The sequence below is a fragment of the Nestor notabilis genome, unplaced genomic scaffold (assembly GCF_000696875.1).
Source record: "Nestor notabilis isolate BGI_N333 unplaced genomic scaffold, ASM69687v1 scaffold32830, whole genome shotgun sequence".
Classification (NCBI taxonomy): Eukaryota; Metazoa; Chordata; class Aves; order Psittaciformes; family Psittacidae; genus Nestor; species Nestor notabilis.
In genome coordinates this window covers 1-14700 of record NW_009912137.1, presented here as the reverse complement: position 1 = coordinate 14700, position 14700 = coordinate 1, and the positions used below count along the sequence as shown (strand labels likewise).

The window sequence follows — 14700 nt, the reverse complement described above, 5'->3', positions numbered from 1 at the left end:
GTCGATGAAACAGCCAGGACCGTGAGAGGAGATGGACCTCTGGATCTCAAGCACTGCTGGGAACCTCACGAGGCATTGGTCCCCTTGGGCGCAGCACTGAGTGAGGCAAGTTGTGACCCTCCTTCTGCTGCACCCAAAATTAGGGTCTCCTGATGTGAGAGGCAGGAAGGGCAGCTCAATCTGAGAGCTCGATATACCAGCAAGCTGGTGGGAAGTGGGTGCTGCTGTCAGAGCAGAAAGTGGTCGTGTTTGAGGGATGGCTGGTTGGGTCAGTACTGGGTATGTCCCACTGGGGCTATTTCCCTTGGGGCAGAGGAGGCTGCTGAGGAGGATCCCAAGTCCCTCGTCACACTGATGTCTCCTGAAGCAGGTCTCAGATCTATAAGACTGAAGCCAGAGGGTGCTCTGCAGCAGAGGTGTCCTGCAGGATGGTGCTCAGCAGGCAGAGCCCAGCATGTCCCTGTGCAACACAGTGCAAACCCACGCCTCAGTTTCCCCATGAGGCTCAGCAGGAGACTTGAGCAGCCTAAAAGCAGGAGTTTCCCAAGGAAGCTTTTGCCCGGCAGGGAGGAGGGGAGGGAGGAGCAGTTGGTCCACGGTGCCTGCAGGGCCTCTGCTGCTGCTGCGGTGGGAGCAGGCTCTTGGGGTCTGCAAGGGGCCAAACTATTTCCAAACAAACCTGGAAAAGCTGGACAATCCTTGTTGCACATCCCCATGGGGGCATCACTGAGGGCTCCAGCTGGGAGGAGGGCTATGGGCAGCAGTGACTCTTGGCCATGCGAGCAACCCATCGCTGTTCCTTGCAGACACTCGTCTCCAGCACATGGTGAGATGCACACACCTCTGCTGTCTTTGGCACAGCTCCCCAGGGAGCAACCAAAGAAGTCTTTTCTCCAGGGCTGAACAGAGAGGCTCCCCAGTGGAACCCATGAGCTGCACTTGCATCTCTGATCTATAGATTTCCTCCAAGCTGGAAAAATCCAGCCCTTTTTGAAAATGTCATGAGAGTAGCAGGGAGCTTCCTGTCTCCTGCTGCCAGGAGAGGAGAAAAGCCATTTAACTGTGCCTGCAGTGACAAATGTCAGCGGGAGGGAGCAGCGCGACAGAGGGCATTGGAATTACGGGATGTAATAGTTGGGGGGGGTTGGCAGTGCTGGAAGGGCAACACATCTCAAGCAAGAGGCATCTTGGGGTGGACAGTGCTGAAAGCCACAAATGAGCCTATAAACCACCACCAGATCTCCTCTCCCTTCCCACCTCCTACCCCTTCCAGCCTGGGAAGTTGCAAACAGGGTTAAACATACAGGAATGGCCCAAAGCTGTGGACAGAAGTGCTGTGTCTGAGCCAGGATGGAGGAAGGGGAATGATGGTCCAGCTTGGCTTTAAAGCTATAAACTCTCCATCTGACGGCCAGTGCATCGTGCCTGTGGCAGGATGTTTGCCTGGCTGAGAGGTGAGATGAAAGCTCAGATCCTCCATAGAGAATCACCTCATGAGCTTTCCTCTTCCTCCATTCAGGCTCTGGATGGCAGGTTTGCCCCTTTGTTGGCTCTTGGTTTGCTTGGGATGTAACACAGGGCAGCCAGGACCCCCAAGTTTTGACCCTGGGTGGTAGAACTGAGGCTGGGGAGCAGCTCCATGATGGGTTTCATGTGCTGGTCAAATAAAGAAGCTAAAGCAAATTCATCTGTGTGTGCTGGAGAGGCTCCTGTGAGCCTGCCTCGCTCCCAGCCTGGGATACCCCATCCACAAGGTCCCACTTTGCCTCTCCCAACCCCAGTGACATCAAGGGTTGATGTGGAGTTATCTCAAGAGGCTACAACATCATCGAGAGCACAGGCTCGGTAGGTCATTAATCTCAGTCAGCAGGAACCTGTAATTATTATTTATGTGCATGGTGCTTACCAAATTACAGCGCTCTCCAAGGCTCTGTGTGATGAACAAATTAATTCTGCAGCGGAAGAGCTTGACCAGAAAGATGTTTGTGTCTGAATTGCCCTCGTAAACATTGATGGATGAAATGAAATTCGAGTTTAATTGGCCCTCCCTCCTGCTGGGAAGCACAGCAGGAACCTGTAATTATTATTTATGTGCATGGTGCTTACCAAATTACAGCGCTCTCCAAGGCTCTGTGTGATGAACAAATTAATTCTGCAGCGGAAGAGCTTGACCAGAAAGATGTTTGTGTCTGAATTGCCCTCGTAAACATTGATGGATGAAATGAAATTCGAGTTTAATTGGCCCTCCCTCCTGCTGGGAAGCACGTTACGGCTCTATTCTGCCTTAGCTCAGCTGGCGAGAGGGAGCACCATGGGAAACGGAGGAGCTTCTCTAGCCCTGATGATGCTTGAATGGCAGACCCATGGGGCGAGCTCCTCACCCCCCTTTAGAGGAGATGGTTGGTACCTTCACGGAGGCCTGTAGCCCACCTTCGTGCTATGGGCATGTGGACTTGGGGTAGAGAGGAGACAAAAAGCCACCAGCTGACCCCAGGGCCTCTGGCCAGTAGGATGCTGATGCCACTGCAGCGTGGAGATGCTCCCATGGGAAGTGGGGAGAGCCCATGCTGGGGTTGTCTTTACCAAATGATAAACATGCCCCAAAAGCCCTTTTGAGAGGAATGGAAGTAATTTTAATCAAACAAGGCTGAGAATACACACACTTCTCCAGCCACAGAAAGCAAAGTCATGTCAGTCAGAAGAGACCACCAACGGGAGGAGGAAACAACAGTGATGTGAACACAGATGCTTCTGTTTGAATTTCTTTCTTTGGTTTTGCAATTTCCATCTTCTTTTCCACCCAAAATGACCCCGCTTTAGTATAGTCCAAATTGAACATGAAGCGCATCACTTTTTTGGTAACATCACTTGTATAGATGATGAAAACAAGCTCCCTGGGGCATTTCCCCTCCTCTGTAGCCAGCAGATCTTTATGAGCTCCTTCCAAACTGGCCCAAAGTGGGGACACACAAGTCTAATCCTCATAGAGCATCAGTGGGAGCTCCCAGTTTTCCCATTGAATAACTCTGGGGGTCTTTTTCTCACCCATATGTTGAATAAGGGGCAGTTTTGGGACTCTTGGTGATGGATGAGCTTGTACAAGGACCAAAACCTGTCCTGTGTGCAGGGGATGGTCCTTGTGGTGGTCACTGTGTCATACTCGGAGCTGTTGCAGCTCCCAGCATGTTAACAGAGGCGATGGGGTGGTTCTGGCTTTGGCTGCACCGTTGACATGCAGGGAGGAAATCTCAGTGGGAGGGAAATGGGAGGAATTTGCTACAAACTATTGAGCTTCTGAAGTGCTAAAAGAGGGAACTTGGAGGGTTTTGTCTACGCCTCCTTTAAAAAAAGAAAGATTTTATTCCTTTCTGGTGGTGTATCCTGAGGAAATCCGAGTACTGCGATTTCCGAATGCTTAAATCTCCCCAGGGCAGGAAATACTCATGCCTGTTCTCTATAGCAGGGAAACTGAGGCACAGGAACGTGAAGGGATTTGTACCAGACCCTGTAGGGCCCCAGTGGCGACATCCCTGGATGCAGAGAGCAGATTCGGTCCATAACCCCTCTGGCATCCTCCTCCTGCCCGAGCATGCCCAGACCTCGTGTGGCTCCAAGGAGGTCAGAGCAAACCCCTCTGCCTCACATGGACCTCTCTGCTCAGCTGCTGTCGGTGACCACATGGAACAGGACATGGGGGACTTGGCAGCTGCACGGGAGATGATGTGATGTCCCCAGCATGGGGAGGGAGGCTGCTGCTCCTCCAAGGCACTTAACCCTGCGCAGGAATGATTTGGCCCCATCCCCTGCATGAGAGCAAGGAGCAGCTTTGGCACTGAGCATGGTGGGAGCAGGGCAGGGAGGAGGGGAGCAAGGCCATGTCCCTGTGGTAGCTGCCTTTGGGGAGCTCAGGCACCTCTTCACTGCAGCGCTCCCCCTTTTTTCCACCCTCCAGGCAGGGGCACAGGGTCAGCCTGAGGTCCAGGGGCTTTGTGAAGACCAACAGATCCATCTGGCTAGGCTGGGCCAAAGGAGAAACTAAACCTCACGCCTCCCTTCAGATCTAACCACCTCCATGTGGCTGTTGAGAGACCCTGGCACCCATCCCTGCCCCCTGCATGATTCCCTCCCCTCTCCCACCCCACTGCTCTGCCTCAGATCCTTGGTGTTGAGATGAGAAATGACCTGGTCAGACCAAGCGGCAGTTACAGGACACCCTGGGGATGTAGCAAGGGGCAGGAGAAGGGCTCAAATAACCCCAGTGGTACAAAACCACAGCCACATAAAGCGACATCTTCAATCCATCCAGGGCTCTCCATCCATCCCATGTCAACCCAGAGGGCTTTTAACTCCCCCCAGAGGGTTATGCCCCTTCCTAACAGCATCCCAGCATGCACTCACTGGCAGGCTGACCCAGCTTCCCAAGGGATTAGCCTAATAAACTGTCCCAACAAGGTCCTGGTGTCCTGTCACCTCAAAGCTGTGACAACGATGGGACATGGGGCCGTGTGCCCAGGATGGATGCTGCAACCCCTCCAGGCTCCTCCGGCTCCTTCTGCCACCCGGCAGGTCACACCGCTGCCCGGGAGGTGACAGAGCAGCATCCCAACCATCCCATCCCATCCTACAGCTCTGCCCCCGTGAGTGGGACAGGAACCTCTGCAGGGTTCCCATAGCGAGTGTCTGTGCACCCTCTGCCGCAGTGGGTGCAGCAGGACCCGGCTCCTGCGCTGCGCCACCGCAGGGTCCCTCGCAGCGGGGACACCGGCTCCCCATCCTGTGCGGCACCTCGCTCCTGGCTCAGACAGCCGTGGACTGCTTGATGCTGTGGAAGCTGACGCGGGTTGGGGAGGTGGGGATGGACATGGCCCGAGCCACGTGCGCACGCAGGGAGTGCTTGTCCTGCCACCGGTGCCACCGCTTCCGTACAGCTGATCGGACCTGGGGAGATGAGCCACAGGAGGGGACAGTCAACCACCAACAGCTGCCTGGGCACCATCATCCTTAGTCTTTGAACCAAAGTGTGATGGGGAAGGGCTGAGGGACCTGGGGGGTTTAGTGTGGAGAAGAGAAGGCTCAGGGGGGACCTGATCACTCTCTGCAACTGCCTGACAGGAGGATGGAGCCAGGAGGGGGCTGGTCTCTGCTCCCAAGGAACAAGGGATAGGACAAGAGGAACTGGCCTCAAGCTGCCCCAAGGAAGGTTTAGATGGAGATTGGGAACAATTCCTTGCCCAGAGGGTGCTCAGGCATTGGAACAGGCTGCCCAGGGCAGGGCTGGAGTCACCGTCCCTGCAAGTGTTCACAGCCCGTGTAGACAACACCCTCAGTGCCAGGGGTTAGTGGTGGCCTTGGCACTGCTGGGAATGGTTGGACCTGCTGAGCTGAAAGGTCTTTTCCAACCTGGCTGATTGTATGAAAATGCTACCGAAACCCTGCTCCGGTCCCCAGAGGCAGGGAGGCCCATGGGAGCCCCGTCACCTCCCAAGGCACCCAGCCTTGTTTGATGCGACGCTGGTGGAAAGCAGCCCTTGCAGCTATGACAAGAGATGAACCTGAACAATGGTGCCTCTGAGCTCAAAACTGAAACAAGAGGGAGAAAGAAATCTGAGCAGGGGCTCTGCATCCTCTTAGGTGCCGCATCGGATGCTGCAAGGGCCTGGGAGAGATGTGAGCGACGGTCGGGGAGGTTTTATGGCTTGTTTAGCTCATGCTAGTGGCATTTCTCCAGCATCGATTCCACCCTCCAACAGCCAGAGTGCTGTGTTTGGCAGGTAAATAGTGAGGAAATGCCTTTTCATTGACTGCTGCTTGGGGTGGCCCTGGGTAACAGGCACTGGACACAGGCAGCTGAGACAGTGGGTTGGGTGAACACTGAAATCCCCAGCCAGCCCAGCTGGGACTGAGAGATGAAGGACCATGAATTGCATGGTGTGATATGCTCCTGGGTCGCCAGATAGCCCTGGTCCTGTCCCTCCTTCTCCTGCATCAATTATACATGATTTGGTAACAAAGCAAGCTTGTCTGGAGCAGACTCTCCTGAACCAGCAAAGGTACAAGAGCATTTAGGAGGAAGCAGAGGAAAGAGCTCAGGATCAGCCTCAGGATCAACCTCTATCCTCACCTCCTGCTTTCTGCTGTCTGTGTTTTGGGTCAGAGCCCAGGAAGTGCTGTTGTCCATGTGCCAGGTACCCACGTGTGTCTGCTCACAAGGAACAGTGTAGACCCCCCTGAACACCCCCAGCCCCTGTGCTCACCTCGCTGTTCAAGAAGCAGTAGAAGACAGAGACGAAGAAGCCCTGGAAGGAGACAAGCAATAGAGTCACTGTGGAGCTGTGGCCAGTGGGCACTCCCAGGCTCAGGAGCTTTGGAGCAACTCCCGGGTTTTGGGGTTTTGGGAGGTGGTAGAAGTGGGGTGAGGCATCAGCCAGGATGTGGTCCTTCGCATCCCTTAGTGGGGGACTGGGGACCATACCTGGAAGGACTCCAGAAAGGAGTTGAAGTAGATGAAGACGATCCTGGAGATCTCGTCCTCCCCCGGGTTGACGAAGAACAGCATGTAGGTGATTCCCAGCAAGGGCAGCAGCACCAGTGTGGCCTTGACTGCTTTCCTGGCGGGATAACATGGACCTGAGCTGCTGCAGCACAGCCCTAGGAACAAAGACCCTCCCCATCGCACTCCCAGCACCGGCAGGGTTGAGACTGGTCTGGCTGGGTCTGGGGAGGATGGAGCAGGGTTGAGCTGTTTTCTAATGTGATCCCCAAGTGACCTGAGCTGGTTTGAGCACTGGGCAGGCACCTTCTGTGGTTTCTCCATCCAGGAAAGGGCAGTGCAGAGAGGAGGCCTGACCTTGAGCTGGCGTGAAATGGTTGCTTGGCTGCTCTGAGGCTTGATTAAAAAGGAATTAAAGAGGGTAAAATACACACTTCAACATGAGTTTACGAGAAAACTGAGCTAATTAATTGGATGTCTTTTCTTAATGAGGTTACAAGTGTGGTTTCTGAAAAGCCACAGTGCTGATACAAGAGAGCGTGGGATGGATCGGAGCTTGGCATCTCATCCGCTTGGATTAGGGAACCAGAAAACGCTGAGTCAACCTTTTGCTTAAAGGTCCTGTTAATGGACAGATTCCAACCTCAGCTGAATGCAGGAAAGTCACCCTGGCAGGGCTGGGCAGGGCCTGGGACCTGTCCTGCATCACGGACCTGGAGGAGAACCACAGCCACTGATTTAAACTGGCGGATGGCACAGAGGAGCTGGCGTAACCCAGGGCACGAGCATCCTCAGGCTGGCAAACTGTGGGCCACCACATGCTCTGGTGCAGCTTCTCCAGGGGAGCAGCCGTGGGAGCAGGGGATCCATCAGCGTTTTACCAAAAGCCATCATCATCTAAGGTGAGCAGGAGTCCCCTGAGGCCAAGCAGCCTATTTCAATAACCTTTATCTTTGCTGAATCATTCGTCCCAGCTCAACACTCCATGATGAGGAAAGTTGGCTTTTCCCCAGTGATTGCATCTGGATTTTTCCATTCTCAGCCAAAAAAGCTACCCTCCGCCCCAAACCTGCTTCTCTTGACCCAGCACACAGGGAGATTCCCCGATTCCTGCCTCAAAAATGAGAGAAGCACTGATGAAGACCAAGGTGTCTGCTCCCATTTTGGGTACTTTGGAGAGCTGCTCTGACCAGACATCTCCCAAGTTGTCTACAAAATATTCCAGAGCAGAGAAGGGTTAAATCTTGCTGCCAAGAGCACTGCTTTCTCCTCACTGCTTCGTGAGGTGTTTGGGCTGACATCAATTCATTGCTCCTTCCTCTGTCTCTGCTTTGCCATCAAGCTGTGATTTAATTCTCACCTCCATGCCAGGATTTGCAGCTCTGAACCTGGTGACCTGATCAGGTCCCTCCAGAACAGGGTTTTGCACAGAGACTCTGCTTCCAACAGCTCCCAAAGGCAGATACAGTCATCTGTGTTCTCCATCACTGGCCAGGACTTCTGAACAACCCCAGATGCAGTGGCCTTGTGCCTCCAAAAAGCATTTGAGGTGCTCTTAGGTGTCTCTCCATCCTCCCATCCCCTTGATACTTGATGAGGCTGCTCCTGTACCCCCCCAATCATGCTAACGCATGGGTCTGTTTTCTGCAGGCTCACCAATGCTCGTACCTGTACTGGATCGTCTCCGACGTAGTTGAAGCTCGGAGCTTCGTCATGAGGATTCGGACGATGTTGAACAGAAAGATGAAGTTGATCTGAAAGGAAAAGGGCACCCGGCTTGTGTCTGCTCCCCCAAAGTTTCCTCCCCATTCCTCAGCAGAGGCAATGGTCTGTGCCAGGGGAAATGGGAATGTTTCCTCTTGCACCTCATCTACTGCTTTCCATGCACTTGTTGGGTTTAGAGCACCTTAGCACTAAGGTTTAGGGGTTTGTTGAAGGCAGCAGGGTATACCAGGAGACTGGTGAGGAAGGGCAAGTGTTAAAGAAAGGGCTGAAGGAGAAAACGTGTGGAGGAGGAATATATGCAGCTGAAGGGGTTTGGGGAGAGTAGCTGCTGTCACAGCAAGGAGCTGCTTGGATGCTCTCCTGGCTGCTGACCTGCTAATGAGGGCACGGGAAGGTGGCACTGGGAGCTGAGCTCAATTGCCACACATTAGAGGTGGCCTGATACCTGATGGGCTGGGAAATGAGGAGCAGGCTCAATTATTCACTGAGGCTGGTTGGAGCTGCTGATTAATGCTCCCTTGGGTTTTCTCAGCATTGGGAGGAAAAGTTGTGGGGCTTCGTGCACATCTTTCCACCTGCGAGTGCAGGTTGGACCCCTGGCACTGCTGCTTGTGACCTGCCAACACTGCTTTTCATTGTCCCTTCCCAAAAGGGCAAAGCCCCAGCAATTATGCTCCATCTGACCCCTGGTTCAAGCATTGCTGCTCAGCCAAGGGCCAGGAGAAAAGTGATGTGGATCAAGGAATGAAGTGCCTGGCAAAGCACCCACCTGCACCCAAACAGTGCCAGGGCAGGGATGTTTCCAGGAGGGACTTAGTGATGCACGTGGGAGTCTGCTGATGCATCCCTATCAGAGTGAGGTCTCCAGGCTCCCTTTCCAGCCCATCCCATGCCGGCAGGATTCGTGCATGCTGTTTCCTATTGTGGGCTAGGTGCCCAAACTTGCTCAAAGTGCAGTTTGGGTGAGGGGAGCTGGGATTGCAGGTCCAGCTGCAGCAAGACCCTACTCATGAACAGCCTTATCCCACACGCAGATGGGAAGGACCCTCTATTTAGCAAGCAAGGTCACTTTGCTCTTACCAGAAGCACCAGAATCATAGGGCCTTGGTAAATATAGTCAGTATAAACACCTGCTCTCTTCCCAAACCAGCACCTGCAAGGCAAGGACAAGCGGTGTTGGGGACGAGCCAGCAGTGCGAGTGACCTGGATTCACACAATCTCTGTAAGTCACTACAGGGTGAAAGCACAATGTAAACTGCTGTAGCCACTATGGAATAGCTTCCCCCCAAAGGGGGGTTGTGAAGGTGTTTTTGGGCCCCATATGGAGGTAGAAACTGGCTATTGTAGGAGAAGCAGGGACAACCTTACCCATGCACAGGTCCAGGTGGGCTCTGTCCCCAGCAATCCCTGGGGAAGCTCCTGCAGGTGAACCCATGTCCTGGGAGCACCTTGTTGGGATTTATTACATCAGTGCTGTGCCTGCGTGTGCAGCACAAGGCTCCAGAAGTCAGGGGGAAAACCAGCACTGAAAATCAAGGCAGGCTGCCATTCATTTCCATGGGCTCCTTTAACTTCCCAGTTAAACCCAGTGATGAACTCTCAGGTGCCTGTTAAGACTTCCATTAGCAGGTGTCAGAGAAAACGGCTCAGGTGGTGGTAGTTTCTATCTCTGCTGGTAGATTAAATCCCAGCTCCATTTAGCAAACACATTGTAGGAGCCCTGGCTCAATCTTGCCTTTTCCCCCTGAAAAATCTCATTTGCCCTTTGAAGAATAAAATGCAGCACCAGGCAGAGCTCATGTGGCAGAGAGCCTGAAGGTGTGATGAAAGAAAGAAGACTATCATCCTTTTTCCCTCCCACCCTTTCCGTGTACCCTGCTTCATGTCAGCCCTTCCAGGCAGGATCCATGCCTGCCACAGCCGCTGGGCAATTGGGATAGAAAAGAGAATGGGGAATGAGAGCAATCAATCAGACTCACTTCTCATTGTCGTAGTACAGCTTCCCAACGGCCCAAGCGACGATGATGGGGAAGGGGATACCTGCAGAGGAGCACACAGATGAGTCTCAGGGGTGCAGCATTGCCACGAAATCCTGCTCTAACAGGGATGTTCTCACACAGGGTGAGATGCTGTGGCCATGCAAATCCCATCCTTCTGCTCCTGGCAGCCTTTTTGCAGCTCTTTGGGTGCAAGAAGAGCTGGAGGATAGAGGTGGGCATCGCTGGGGGTGAATCCTGGTACTTACACCAGCCGATGCAGATGAACATCCATTTGCGGAGCTTGTCCGTGGAGTAGGTGAGCACGATGGCCGTGTGCAGGTAACATCCCTCTCCAAACATCCAGAAGAAGTTGGTGACATGGAAGTAATTGTAGGCGGCAGTGACCAAGCGGCACCAGACCTGCCAGCGGGGTTCAGAGGAGACAGGGAGGGTAAAGAGCAGAGCTCTGTGTTACAGTGATAACACCGATCACAGAGCAGCACAGACCACAGCAGAGCAGCTGAACCTCCAGCCACCAGGCAGCTCCATTTGGACCCTCAAGCCTCATCTTTAGGATCCTAAGGCTCCACATCCCTCCCCAGCTGCACAGGGCTGGGCTCACACTGGCTGCCCCCCTGAGCTGCACCTACCACATTGCTCTCGTGCACCTCTGGGTTCATCGTGAGCTGCACCACGAACCACGTGGCGTTGCGCAGGATGAAGGCTGTGATCAGGTTCCAGTGGATGATGTTCCTCAGGCACCGGATGCTCCTGGAGAAGAGGGGACACGCATCAGAATGTGGTGGGTGTTTGGGGTGGGGGGTCAGGGCTGTTTGTGCAGCTGAATGACTGTTGGGAGACCAAGGATGAGCTGCTGGGACCATGCTCTGGGTTGAGGCGGGTAGGACCAAGGTCCAGAAGTGGAAGGCACCAAGGATACCTCCATAACTGAGTGCTTTAAAAAGGCAGGAGGGGGAACATAACCCCAGGATAGGCATGATCCCTCCAGACTGGAGAGCAATGGCCATGGGAGAGGACATGGCAAAACACAGCGGATGTGTCCATCCCCAGCCCAAGGGTGACCTCTCTGGGCTCATCCCCCCATCATGGGACGTGGCAGCAGGTCGGGCCACTCACCGTAGGCGCATGAAGAGGATGAAGGCCATGAGTAGGGCCCCCAGCGAGACACAGTGCCCCAGGTAGTTGATGATGACAGCGATGTGGTAGTGCAGCTTGCTCTTCTTCTGGTGGGGGGAGATGGCGAGTGGGTCAGCAGCAGCCCCGGGTACCACCACAAACCCACCTCCTCCGACACAGCACCTCTGAGAACTGCACCACACGTCCTGGGCCCCTTCTCAGAAAGAAGCTGGAGCCAACCAGGTGCAGGACAGTGGAGAAGGGGCTGGTTGGATGGGGCTGACATGGACACGAGAGGCACCAGCCTGGCCCCGCGCAGGACTCGGGTGTTTCACATCCTGCCCATGCCAGGGAAGCTCATGGTCACTGCCCCTACATTCTGCCTGCTCAGTGCTGGGACATCCCCAGCCCATCATCTGGGGAAATGGTGCTGTAATTCAGGCGAGCTCAGCAGCAACGTGACATCTGATGTCTGAGTTCATTCCCCTTTGCCCTGGGGGTACGAGAGGCTGGGATGAATTTGGGCAGAGGGAGCAGGAAGGTGTGAGTGATAATGAGATTAGTGGATTGCTCCCACTGTCAGGCACTCATCCAGCCTGGGAATTAGCAATTAACTCGGTGAGAAAACCATTCCTGACAAGAGCTATCAACGTCTTAAATACCAGAGGTGATCAACTGCAAACGAACGGCCTGTATCTCTTCTCCTCTGCTCTGAGGGGTGGCTTGACCTACTCAGGGGCTTGTAATCCTTGGTCATCATCTATTTTATCCCTTCCAGCTTCCTAAACACCTTTACTTCATTGCCAGCTGGGAGGGATGGGGTTGCAACCCTCTATCTGGGATGCTGCCGCACACCCAGCCCCCAGTTCTTTGGGCTGTTCCTGATGTGGATGCTGTTGCCTTTCAAAACCCCATTGTCTGTCCCTCACTCTCCTGCTGAGAGCCCAGCTGAGGGACTACCAAGGTCCTACCTCTTCACTGAGGATCTCCTGGCACTGGGAATAGTTGACCCGTGCTGCCCAGCTCCCGTTAGCGAGGCATTCCCTGTAGCCATTGTCTGAAAGAGAAGGTGCCATTGAAGGGTTAAGGGTGCATGGGGCTGGGTACAAAGATGTGACCTGATGATTGTCACTAGTGCAGGGGTCATGGCATCGAGGCCCCTGGCTTTGAAGCCAGCTCAGATGCTGCTTTGGTTGCAAGTCTGATTAGCATCAGCAGTGGGGTGATGCCAGCAGTGCATTAACAGGAGAGAGCCTGAGCCTCGTCAGGACAATGGGACGGGACAGAGCTGGGAATGGTTGCAGACCTCTGTGCCACCTCCAACAGCAGGGCAGACTCGCTCCTCTTCCCCTTTGGCCAGGGAAGCTGTGGCTGCCCCATCCCTGGCAGTGTCCAAGGCCAGGTTGGACACAGGGGCTTGGAGCAACCTGCTCCAGTGGAAGGCGTCCCTGCCCGTGGCAAGGGTTGGAGCTGGATAATCTTAAGGCCCCTTCAACCCAAACCAGTCTGGGATTCTATGATTCCACATGCCCAAGATGGAGACAGCATCCTCCCCCTTCACAGGAGCATGTCTAGGAGGACCTGCTTATAAAGCTGCTTCTGCGAAACCATCTTCCCTGAAATTAGGGTTACGAGGGTGCTGTGATGTTTTAGTTGACGGATCCCACAGAGACCCCAGTGAGCTCTGTACCCAGAGGCGCATTGTCACTCGTGCCCCACAACCTCTGCTGCACATGGGGCTGACGCACATCCCCAGCCCTCATCCACCACGTCCCAGCAGTGCTGCTCATCTTACTGGTGGTGTTGTACCGCACGCCGTAGAAGTATTCAGGGCAGGGTCGAGCTACCAACTGTCCCCCCGCGCTGCGGGGCCAGCACGTGCCGATCAGGTCTACCGAGGCGTTGCACTGGGGACCTGTGGGGATAGAGGGCAGAGGGTTAGCAGAGGTCTGTGGGCCACCTCCATGCTGTTGGAGGGTCAAGGTTTGCCTGGAGAGCTGGGGCTGCAGTTCTGGTTGAGCTGGTGGGTCGCTGCAAGCTCAGCCCCCAAGAAGAACCTCACGATAGACGTAAAACGGGGGCTGTGCCAAGACTCCCCAAGGGCTGGTTGATCCATCCTGGCCATGGCTATCGCCCTGGTCCTGTCTGAGCACCTGGGTTAAGCTCAGTTCTAGCACAAGCCTGGTTTTCTGACCTGGTTTCCCAAGTCAGCTTGGGGCTCCCTTGCTCTGGTCTTCCAGCCCTGCTCCTTTCTTCAACCATGACTTTGGCATCCAGACCCACAACAGCCTGCAACAAGCCAGGTTTTTCTCTTACCTAGTGGTGACTCCAGCCTGGTGCTGGTGGGAAACTCCTCAGAGCCCCTCCAACCCTCTCACACCTCCTGACTGGAAGTTCTCCTTCCTCACTGTTCTCGTTGGTCTCTTCCAGCCTTTCCCAGGAAGAAAACTCCAAGTCTGCTGCTGCTATTTCCATTTTCAAGCAGGATTTGTGTGCTTTTTCCAGCTACACCAGTGTGCTAATGTAGGCATTAGGTAGGCCAGATTGCAGGCTTTTTTATGTATGATTTGTGTATATTTAGACCAACACGTACTGGAGCTAAATATGTCCTAGCTCTATCTCAAAGTGAGGTAGGAAGTACAACGGCTGTATTATCTATAGAACACAGTCCTTGGCAGGCAGCAGTGGATGGGCAGCACACCCCGGAAGGGGCAGAGATCAGTGCAAACCACTGAACCAGAGGTGTTTGTGTCGCTGCCATTTCCTAAGACAACCCCCCCAATTCACAGCTCTCAGGGTGCGAGAACACAGCGTTTCCCCTCCACCTGGCCTCAGTAGGTGCTATTTGGATGCCTTTCCCAGAACTTCCTATGGAGAGTGCCAACAAAAGAGGGACTGAACAGAAAAATACTGTGATTAATGTGACGATTTTCATTAATTATCTGAAAATTTGGTTTCTTGGGCTGCTCTCAAATCATTTTTAGTGCAGAGAAAAGGAGGGATTTCTTTAAACACCTTTGCAATGGAAAACAACTCCCAAGCTGGGGAGCATCAGTGTGGTGAGCACCACCTCCTGCTTTCCACAGCTTGTAGTAAGGAATTAATTTTAACTATGACCTTTGCTTTTAGCTTTGTTAATGTGTAGGGTTGCTGCAGCAACCTTCACTTTAACTGTTTTAAGCCTGTATTTCTTAGGAAACGAGGTGCATTTAATCATGCGTAGGGTGTGTGTCTGTGCTTATCCGCATCCATTAGCATTTGTTAAGCTCTTTAGTTGTTTTGACCCAAATCTGACAGAAAAATAGAGGGTCACAGAGCATGAAGTCTCTGTTTAAAATTTTATTTCTTTATTAATATTAATATAAATG

At 53.6% G+C, this 14700-nt stretch overlaps 1 protein-coding gene across 1 annotated transcript; it reads right to left on the bottom strand.

Annotated features, from left to right (window-relative positions):
• Positions 1–4784: 4784 nt before the first annotated feature.
• Positions 4785–13255, bottom strand: CRHR1 (corticotropin releasing hormone receptor 1). Its single transcript, XM_010017882.1, has 11 exons — positions 13128–13255; positions 12304–12389; positions 11333–11439; positions 10846–10966; positions 10462–10615; positions 10196–10256; positions 9296–9368; positions 8159–8244; positions 6473–6608; positions 6255–6296; positions 4785–4938 (listed from the first exon to the last, which is right to left on the bottom strand). The coding sequence occupies exons 3-11, from the start codon at positions 11359–11361 to the stop codon at positions 4798–4800; spliced, it is 843 nt and encodes a 280-aa protein (XP_010016184.1). The 5' UTR covers positions 11362–11439; positions 12304–12389; positions 13128–13255; the 3' UTR covers positions 4785–4797.
• Between the last annotated feature and the right edge of the window lie 1445 nt (positions 13256–14700).